The sequence below is a fragment of the Enoplosus armatus genome, chromosome 10, assembly GCF_043641665.1.
Source record: "Enoplosus armatus isolate fEnoArm2 chromosome 10, fEnoArm2.hap1, whole genome shotgun sequence".
NCBI lineage: Eukaryota > Metazoa > Chordata > Actinopteri > Centrarchiformes > Enoplosidae > Enoplosus > Enoplosus armatus.
The window spans coordinates 1,535,025-1,545,977 of NC_092189.1; the positions used below are offsets into that span (position 1 = coordinate 1,535,025).

Sequence of the window (10,953 nt, forward strand, 5' to 3'; positions counted from 1 at the left end):
ATATTTTAGTGATGTTAGAAATGACAAAATGATCTGTATGTTTTACTGTAAGTCCCAACAGGGATATTACTGGGTATTAAACAGGGCTTGAAATGAGAAACTAAGTGAGCCAGTGCTCCAGATTTTTTTTTAATGATTCAGTTCTTGTTAGTGATAGTGTTTCCCAACCCCATACTGCTAACGTGATTCATGCAGTCCTGCTGAGCATCTCCCGCCTGACATGTAATAGGCTTAATAAATAAAGAATATCACATTGGGGGGTATCCTGGTGGTGTAGTGATTTGAAATGCTGACCATGTAATTGCAACGTCCCCGGTTCAAGTCTGGCTGGGGACCTTTGTTGCATGTCACCCCCCCCCCCCCCCCCGCCTCCTTTCCTGTCAGCTCTCTGTACTAGAAAGTCATGTTTTATGCAAACGCCAACTTACAAGTTAAGGAAATAAGTGACACCATGCCGCCCCAGGTGCAGTGGTTGGCACTGTCGCACAGGAGACAGAGCAGCGTAGAGCGGGTTGGGGCTTCGATCCCCGGCTCCTCCCGTCCACATGTCATGTCTAAGTGTCCTCAGGCAAGACACTGAACCCTAAAGTTGCTCCCAATGGAGGCCAGCACCTTGCATAGCAGTTCAGTCGCCATAGGCGTGTGAATGAGACCTGATCTGTAAAGTGCTTTGGGAACCGTTAAGGTTGAAAAGTGCTATATAGGTGAAGTCTATTTGCCGCACCAAAGCCACGGCTTAATGATTTAAAGGACTAGATACTTAGAAAATACAAAATATTTTGAGTTTTGTGCTCTGCTTTTGGATCCACCCTGTGCTCTCGACGTAACAAACTGCCTGGATTGGCACAAGTGGGGACTCTGACTGGAAAATGTCAAAATTTCGGGTGAGTTTCAGCAGTGTCATTGTTGGGAGGCCCACAGCGACACAGTTTTCCTTATGTTTATAGATAATATTTTTATATCTAAGCTGGATGTCCGAGGAGAACGGTGAGTGTGGGTTAGTATACGTGTGTAGGTCTATTCTCAACGTATTCTCAGCCTGAGACACATTTTCCACCAAAAACACCAACAACTTGCTTTGTGCTGCCTCGTTTGAATGAACCTCCCTCTCCTCCACAGAAACCCACGCTGTTTCAACCCAGGAGAACTGGCTTAAAGATTATCTGGCTTTGATATCAATGGACCAAGCGGTGGCTCTGACATTTTCTTTCACTTTGTATAGCTGTCTTTTGGTACCGTGTCTGCAAGTTTGACACAATAGGAAAGGTCCGTAATGCGTGATGTAATTGCTACCCCATGTGCCGTGTTGATTTGTTGGCTTGTTGGAACATTTCTATGCAATTTTACATTTTCTTGATGAAATTGTTGTCTGGCTAAGACAAAGAAAAGCAGAAGGACTGTGGCCTACAACCACAACCATCGGGCCTATACGTGTGGGTGGCTGCCTTACCTTACCTGCCAAATGGCATTGGGGTTACTGAGTTGCAGCCTTGCTTCTAGGAAATGAATGAATATGTAATAATAATGAATTCCAAGGAACACAGAGATTGCAGTGAACCCAGATCATCAGGATTTTTCTAGGCCAGCCTGCCAGTGTCACACAATTTCTCCCACATGGCTCGGGGGGGAACTCTGTTGACAAGGTTTGATGTCAGAGCAAGTGTTGATAAATGGCTACCCACGTCACCACTACTACGGGGTTTTCTCCCGGTGGGGGGACGAGTCCTTCACATGTGTACACACATGATCTATCATTGCCTCTGTCTCTGTTTCTCTTTCTGAGCCCTGCGATGAGCCCAACATGAGCAGCGCTCTGACGCACCACATGTCACATGATATCAACCCTCCGCTGCTGCTGTATGATGTGCAGACTAGATGGGCCAGCGTTTGTTGCTATGAATCACATTGTTGTTTGCAATGTGTCTTTGTGCTTGAGCTATTTGCATGCTGCCCAGCAGCAGCAGAGCGAGAGCCTTCTATCGGAAAAGTAGACAGTTGATATAACTGTTTACTGTGCCTTTTCTTAAACTGCTGCGTTGTGCGCACCAAATAAATGGGCAGTGCATTTAAGGTCAAGGAAATAGCAACATGTAGATGGCTTGCACTAGACTTTGTGAAGTTATAAAACATTCTTCATATGAATCATTTAAGGATATGGAACGGTCTTTTTTTTTTTTTTCTAGAATGGAGAAAAGCCAGTCGGCTACTGGTTAGACAATATTAAGACAATATGCCATTTTATCTGGGACATTACAAATGAAAATGGGGAAGAAGTTATTGGGGCAGGTGACATTAACCATGCATTTCAAAGGTTTTTTTACTGAAATCTTTTTTCCTCAGATATAGAAATACATGATAATTAATTTAGATACATTCTTCTCAAAGACTGAAGTTCCCCCAGAGTTATTCCGACCAGGCAGAGGAGCTTGATGCTCCAGTCACAGATGGTGATGGAGGAGGTGAGGATAGACTCAGTTAATGGCGGTGTAGAAGTGCACCCTCATTGACGTCCTCCGTCGTGCTAACTGTTACCAAAATCTCAGTGTCATTCATTTTTTTCGCTCTTCTTTGGAAAAAAAAACGGAAATTCTGATTCAAATGCCTCAACGGCGACACCTGCAGGGCAGGCAAGAGGGGGCAGGGCAGTCTGTGTGAGGAGGTGGTGGTGGTGGGGGGAGGGGGCAGAGGAGGATGAGCTCCTGCTGATGATCTCTTTGCGGATGCGGACCGGAGATGTCCAGAGATGTCCAGGCTCTGGCTGAGCCACTCAAGGACGTTCACAGAGTTGTCCCTAACCTACTCCTGCATTGTCTTGGCTGTGTGCCTGACGCCCTTGTCCTATTGGAAGGTTGAACCTTTGGTCCAGTCTGAGGTCCTGAGGGCTCCTGACCGGGTTTTCATTAAGGATATCTCTGTCCTTTTGCTCCGTTCAGCTTTCCCTCCACCCTAACCAGTCCCCCAGTCCCTGCTGCTGAACCCCCACCCCACAACACGATGCTGCCGCCACCATGCATCACTGCTTTGAATTGAAAGCCAAACAGTTCAGTCTTGGTTTCATCGGACCAGACAATCCTGTTCCTCACAGTCTGAGAGTCCTTTAGGTACTTTAAGCTTCCCTGTGTCTGTTGCAGTGATGGTTGTCCTTCTGGAAGTTTCTCCCATCTCCACACAGAATCTCTGGAGCTCAGCCAGAGTGACCATCAGGTTCTTGGTCACCTCTCTCACCGAGGCCCCCCCCCCGGTTGCTCAGTTCGGCCGGGCGGTCAGCTCTAGGAAGAGTCCTGGTCGTTCCAAACTTCTTCCATTTAAGAATTAGAAAGGCCACTGTTCCTTCAAACGCAACGGACATTTTCTTTGCAGCCTTCCCCAGATTCTGTGCCTCGACACAATCTTGTCTCAGCTGGCAGTTCCTTCCAGCTCATGGCTTGGATATGCATTATCAGCTGGTAGACCTTTACATAGAGTGTGCGCACCTTTCCAAATCACGCCCAGTCAATTGAATTTACCACGGGTGGACTCAATGTCAAAGGGTCCGGATGCTTATGTCTTCCGTTCTTTTTCTTTTTAATACATTAAATTAAACGATTTTAGCACAAGGCTGAAAACAAAATGGGGGGAAAAAAGTGAAGGGGCCTGAAATGAAGCACCTGCATGTTGGTAACATGGTGATAGTGATGGCGACATCAGCCCTATGCGTCCGTCTCTCTATCAGATCTCTTCATTCATTTATCTACTTCCCCTACGTTTGTGTGTACTTGCGTGTTCCTCTTTGTTTTCTGTCACTATGTGTTTTATGTATTTCTCAGTTTGTGTGCTTCTTACAGCATCTGTGACTCACAGACAAACAAGACGGCGGGTGGTGTGTGATGTAATATGGGGTGCATATAAGTCTGCTGTCTGTCTGCTGGATCTACCTGAGGAGGAGGCAAAACGGGCGAACAAGGAGACAAAGATCACTGGCAGATTGGGACCCCTAATGTGGTTTTAGAGATGTGTAAATATGCGTCCTGAAACTTTTCTCAGGGCTTTAAAGAGCGCAGAAGTTGAGGCATTTTCTTCATGGTGTTTCTCTGAGAGACTGAAGCTGAAATAGATTTAATGACCGTTTCTGTTCATACAAAGTGAACATTCAATTGGGCTCATAAATACACAGTAGTGGTGTACCTCTACGATTCCCAGGGACTGGCGAGCAGAGGATGTCATCGTCAGGGTCCAAGCTCCCTCTGCTCCTGTATGGGATCCTCCTGTGCAGCTCCTTTGCTCCTCTCCCAGTCATAAGCAGCAGGAGACAAACCGTACGTAGCGCCGGTTCATTGGTTTGGGCCAGCGGCGGCTCCTGGGACAAGAGGGAGGTGACAGCTGGAGATGGAGAATACCTGCTGGGGATAAAGAGACTAAGACGGCTCTACTGTAATGTCGGCATCGGCTTCCACATCCAGGTCTTGCCGAATGGGAAGATCACGGGCGTGCACAATGAAAACAGATACAGTAAGTATTTTGCAATTTCCTGTTGAAATTCAGCAAATAACTGTGGCACCACTCATAACTATTTTTATGCAAAGATCAAGATTTGAGGAACTAGAGAGAACATTTTGAATCAAATTAGGGCCATTAAGACCAGCGATTCCTATGTTGATTTTTAATATATACATACATTTATAAATATAACATTTAAATACAAAGCATGTATTAATAATCTGTCAGTTCCTGTGAACGAATAATATGTTCACTTGGGCACAACTGGGAAACGTGGCAAATGTGGGCTCACAAAAGCAGCAGTGACGAATAGATATATATAACTTAAACATAACTTAAGATATGACGACATGAAACAGTCAAGAATCCATATACAATGAAAGTTTGTGGATGTTTTCCTCATGAAAAAAAAAACATGATTAATATGCCCTGACCTGGGCATGACGGGAAACATCTGGCTTTCGACCAATCAAATAGCTCATTAGCTCAGGTGTTTAGGATATTTTGACTATTGGCTGATGTCATTGGATTTCTTTATCTCGGGATGATGAAATATTTAGATAAGTAGGTGAAAAGTAGCAGATATGTTTACGCTTTTAATGCGTATTAATATTACACTCATCATATTTAACACCACATTTTGATGGCCTACGTCTTCAGGTGGCCTGGGAGCTTGCCATTTTTTGCAAACTTCTACAATTCTACAATCTTACAGCATAAGCCCAGCAGGAATACTTGCTAGCTTGTGATTTAAGTCATCAAACGCTATGATTTCTGTCACTGTAATCAAAAAGAAATACATTCTTTAATAAAAATCTGAAACATATACTGTGGAATTTCTGCCACGATATACCAGGGGAGGGCTTTATGAGAGGATTTCTGGATGTAAAATTGATTTCATGGAGCGGAGGCTTGAAGTTGTAGATTGTTGCTGGAGCAGGAGCTGGGGATCGAAACCGCCGACCCTGTGATCAGCGGAGGAAATCAGCATTGATTATATTCATTGAGTTACCAATGCTTACTTCCCGGCCCACCGTAGCGGTGTAACCGACGACAGTTCAGTAATGTGGTTTTACTGTAATCAGAATCAGAATCAGAATCAGAATCAGAATCAGAATCAGAATCAGAATCAGAAATACAAAATAGCGAAATACAAAATAGCAGCACAAGGCGGTGTTTCTGATGTGGCTAAGGCTAAGAGCTGTGTACCGTACCGCTCCGACCACCTCCACCAAAGTGATGGTGGTGCAGGTTAAGGCAACACTCTTCACGTGCTCATGTAGGACTAGTGGATGTAGTGCTCCAGAGACCTGGCATTATGTGGTCGGTGCCAACCCTTAAAAAAAAAAAACAAGATTTCTGTGTTAACATCCTCTTGCTGCGGTTTAAATTTCTGACGAATAAATATGCTTTAAAGAGTCAAACTCAACCGTGGCCTAATGTTCACACATCAAGTGCATCACCTGTGAAATCTCTGACACGAAATGCATTCACATTATTCTTGCGCTTTCCCCACTTTTCCTGTCAACCTATCTGCACCTCAAATTTCAATCAAACGTTCAAATGCAAATACAAAAATTATAATGTAAAAAAATGTAAAAAAAATAAATGATAATTTTACAAGAAAAAAAATAAATAGAAAAAAGACAATAGAGTTGATGTGTTTCCGGTGTCCATCTTTTCTACATAAGCTATGACATAAGCCTGCACTGCCTCTGGTGGCATGTCTAATATTCTCTAATCAGTCAGATGATTCATCAGATCCACACGCTTTCCCTTTTTGATGCATTCTGTCATTTTCTCGTGTGTCTTTCCCAGGCCTTCTAGAAATTTCCCCAGTGGAGAGAGGAGTGGTGACTCTGTTTGGGGTGAGAAGCCGCCTCTTCATTGCAATGAGCGACAAAGGGAAACTCTACGGCTCGGTAAGAACTGATCAAGGGCTGCAGCATTTTTGCACAGATGTTTTCCCTCAACCAGTATATCAATACTGGTGTACGGTGAAACTGCCTCATCTCCATGCTGGAGTGTGTCAGGTGAGGGTCTCTACACATCTTAGTACTGTAGCACAGATGGGCTTGAGACAAGCATGGCACCTGCTCCATGTCTTTATCATTCTGTAACCTGCTGGCTGTTGGCGTCGAATGCTTAAAATAATAATAAATTCACCCATGTAGCTGATCCAGGTTCCGCTTCGACTGGCTCTCTCTCTCTCTCTCTATATATATATATATATATATATATATATATATATATACAGTGCTTAACAAATGTATTAGACCACCACCCAGTGTAAGGTGTTTGCCACCGCTGCCCTAAATGAACAGTATTGCTGATGACCAAAATATCTGATGTCTCTGTAATGGTTAATCCACCAGTATGTGCAAGCCAAGCTCTTTAATCAAAATGATATCTTTACTGCTAAAATATAATTATTGTTGTTATCCATGAATTCTCAAATTTACTGTTTTACAAAAAAGCAGAAAAAAAATAGTAAAGCACATTATTATTTTTTGATTGAGATGCCAAATCACAGTTATTTACTTGCATTCCTGAACAGAAAAGTTTGTTTTAGTGGTTGCAAGAATGCAAGCTGTTATCAGGGCCAAAGGAGGTCGTACAGAATATTAAGATTTTTGGTTAATATATGTGAATAAGGACTATTTAGTTGTTCCAGTTTGTTATTTGCCTAATAAATAACAATATAGTTTTTACAGATATCTAAAATATTTGTGTTTTCTCATTTTTATGACAGGTGGTCTAATAAATTTGTTAAGCACTGTATATATATATATATATATATATATATATATATATATATATATATATGCACGTTATCATCGCCAGTATGGCCCTATTTCAGCTTATTTTGACTTACTGTATATTTTTATCCATACACTGCAAGTATCTGCACAACTCATCATTGCTCAGCACAGTTTTGCACATTTTGTTTTTATTACACCTTTAAGATGAGTTCCCTGTCTACGTCTTGGACACTTTAATTTTATTTGTATTTCACTTTTATCTTCGTCTTTATCACATTTTATTATAATCTATATCTATTTTGCTACTTGCCTTTTGCAATGTATTCTGTACGGTGCTGCACTGACGGGGATTTTAATTAGACTAAATGAATAAAGGATCCATCCACCCACCCACAGTGTCTGGCTACATCCAGGCTACATCCAGCCGGCACATGCGCAGTATCCTAGCCACATGTGGTGTTTTTTACCTGCACAGTTTGCCAACATTCAGAATGTTCAAATACTGTTGCTGGCCTACTGACTAGTAACCAACGCTGCCGCAGAGCCATTTCGTGGCCACGTCGTGAACGGCCATTCGGTCATTCAGCCTTTGAACTGATCATAGGCACTGAACTGTGTTTTAGATAACTCCACATCACAAAGAAAATGAACTCTTTAAAAATGACTTTAACGTAGGACTTATGATCCACGAATTGAAATACAGCCTGCAATTTGAAGTAAGCAATAATTAAAGGTACTATATGTAACAATTTACGTGTATTAATCGCCTTTTTATTGCCAATGTGTGAACGCGGTGTAAAAAAATAAGACTTTCTCGGTTGCCTGTGACAGCCTGTGGACTGATTCCTATGTAAAGGACTCGGCATGATGATGTTATGCACGCGCCCGAGTACTTGCCTAGACAACAATAAATAATACAAAATGGTATAAAGCAAATGTGTATTAACATTATACAGTTGGGCGATTGGACAGATACATCGCCCCCAAAAAAACAACTGGTGAGTCCATCGCTGGTTGGGCGGGGGGGGGGGGTTTATCATTTTATTTGGCTAATTTAATTTAATTGTTTATTTTGACCAAAACAGATTGGGGTGATGGTTGTAACAGCAAAAAGCTGGAAAAAACGTAACATATCGCCCCACCCCAGTGTACAGCTAACGATTGCTTTCCACTAGCCAAGAGCGATGCAGGGCAGGGGTGGGCAACCCGCTCACTGTGACCCGAGCTAAGGTAACGTTGCGGTTAGCCGGCTAGCTGTAACTTGGCTGTGGATCTGGTGTTGGTTGCTGATGAAGGCCACCAGTGTCATTGGTAACAACGAATTCTGAAAACTCCACATAGAACCGTAAAAAACAACGTATAATTGTTCAAATTCATTTCAGTCATTAACATAAACATAATAATAGATCATTTAGAATTTAATTCATATAATTACACTGTTAAAATACAGCGCTCAATAATCGAAACCTGAAAACCTGATTGTGACACAACCATTAATAACCAGATGAGGCAAATATGAGGCACAGCTCCTTGAAGATCTTTTTCTTTTCGGCCCAAAGCCAAAGGTGTAATGGTTTATTTGGGAGCAACAACCCCAAAACGCTGGAGTGATCAGCTCTGGTTAAAGTTGTTTTGAATGCTGACCGAGGCTAACTCAACCATAAGCTCAACACCGGTTAGTCATCCAACACTTAGTCATCCAGTCACTTGTCTAACAGCAGCAGGCCTGCATGTACGGAGGTAGGTGGTTCAGTTGGGGTGGGGTGGGGTGGGGAGGGCAAGCTTGACCTTTGGCTGGAGCTGCTCACCAGAACCTCTGTGCAGGAGCCCGCCAAGCCAGCGATGTTTTCCCCCTTTATATATCAGTAGGACGGCTGCATACCACGAGAAAAAAACCATTACAACAAGAACAGATCCTGGTTTTAACAATATCCCTTTTTTTTATGGTTTTCATATCATGGAATCACTTTCTCATTATTACTACATATACAGAATGATTTAGTTTGGAAACATTTAAAAAGGAGTTTGTCGTTGATTAAGAATGCGATGTGGTGGAATGAGGGCAGTAGGTGATGGGTTATCGTCAAGGATGTCAAGACGTGGTATTACTTTTGAAGCAGCTGTGGGATTTTAGAGACTTACCAACAAAAGGGACATGTTTGATGGATATCTCTAGAGCGATTGTTTAATGTCAAGCCAGGGAGATTCTGTGTAGTTTGTCTCTTAAGACGGATGTCTATTAGATGCTGCGCAAGAAAATAGAGTCCAGCAAGAGTTTTTAGTTTTTGAAGAGTGGTCAGTTTAAGTTTCGTTTTTTTGTTGTTGTTGTTTTTTACCTTTCCAATAGAATGCATTGATAACAGAGTTTAGAGAGGCAAACCAGCCCATGTTAGAATTAAAGCTACAGTAGGCAATATCATTGAATTATAATTTGGGTTGAAATAAAGAATTTTGACCATTGCATGTCACTAGCAATACCTAATTGAAGGGCTCCTTGAAAGAAAATGTGTGTCTGTGAGCCCCCCCCCCCCCCCCCCTTTGTAATTAGTCTGAATCAAACAACCAATCAGGGTTAGCTGGCACGTAACTGCCAATCACATCTACTCTGTACAACAAGCGTGTTCTGCCCTCTCAGAATCAGAATCAGAAATACTTTATTGATCCCTCGGGGGGGGGGGGGGGGGGGTACCTGTATTCTGGATTGGAGTGTGAATCAGAACGGTTGGAAGGTTGGGGTCCAGTTTTTTTTAAAAATAGGGGCTACACTAAATAAACTGGCAACACCAGCAGAAAATGTGACATGATCAATATCACACACAAGACCGTCTTCACTGAAACAGCAGCTGACGTGTCTTCACATGTCTTACACGATCACAGACCTCTAGTGTGAATTGCGTCTCTTGTCCCGCAGTCACTGGAAATTCTCACATTCGAGAAACTAAACCAATGATTAGTGATAACTCACGTATCCTCCTCTTCCTCTCCTCAGGGCCACTACGATGATGAGTGCAAGTTCAAGGAGAGTCTCCTGGTCAACAACTACAATGCCTACGAATCAGCTGCCTACCCTGGCATGTACATTGGCCTCAGCAAGACTGGCAAAACCAAGAGGGGCAACCGCGTCACACCCACCATGACCATGACGCACTTCCTCCCCAGGATATGAAGTTTAAGATCAAGACTCTCAACAGCACAGAACAAAGTCCAATTCACTGTTGGACTACTTGTGTTCTCCTTCTACAACTAACACAGCGGACCATAGTAGATTGTCCAATTACCAGCTAACCAGCGCTGCAGGCAACGTTCGCATGAACTGTTATTACGCACCAACCACAGAACAGTACACGTTGCATCAACCGGGCCGCGACCGAAGACCCCAATGGACATAACCGCAAAATACAAAGCTGAATCGGTGTTCATTTTGCTGTCAGTAAAATTGGGTTCTCTTAATATTCGTGGGCAGCTCCAACTTAAATACAACTTAAGCAAATGTGTGTCTTCTTCCACAACTCCCGCTTTTTTATTATTATTATTATTTTTGCACATGGCGTATGGCACAAAAACAACGCTAGATTGAAACTTGAAAATCAGGTCTTTTCCGCTATTGCTCCAGTGGAGACAGTATTATTGTACGCGTCACACATGGGCTGGGACCTGAATCAGAGTATCCATAATCGGGTCATTTCGAGCGAATAGTGAGACCCTTCATGAGACC

General features: G+C 42.8%; 1 protein-coding gene across 1 annotated transcript; it reads left to right on the plus strand.

Moving 5' to 3' along the window:
* The first annotated feature begins 4,196 nt into the window (after positions 1 to 4,196).
* On the plus strand, positions 4,197 to 10,404 carry LOC139291413 (fibroblast growth factor 4-like). Its single transcript, XM_070913430.1, has 3 exons — positions 4,197 to 4,488; positions 6,295 to 6,398; positions 10,228 to 10,404. The coding sequence occupies exons 1-3, from the start codon at positions 4,197 to 4,199 to the stop codon at positions 10,402 to 10,404; spliced, it is 573 nt and encodes a 190-aa protein (XP_070769531.1).
* Positions 10,405 to 10,953: the final 549 nt, after the last annotated feature.

Excerpts from the sequence above, each read along its gene's own strand:
- LOC139291413 (XM_070913430.1), top strand. The coding sequence starts at position 4,197 with ATGTCATCGTCAGGGTCCAAGCTCCCTCTGCTCCTGTATGGGATCCTC. Across the intron at positions 4,489-6,294 it reads GCACAATGAAAACAGATACA|GCCTTCTAGAAATTTCCCCA; the intron begins GTAAGTATTTTG and ends TGTCTTTCCCAG. Across the intron at positions 6,399-10,227 it reads AAGGGAAACTCTACGGCTCG|GGCCACTACGATGATGAGTG; the intron begins GTAAGAACTGAT and ends TCCTCTCCTCAG.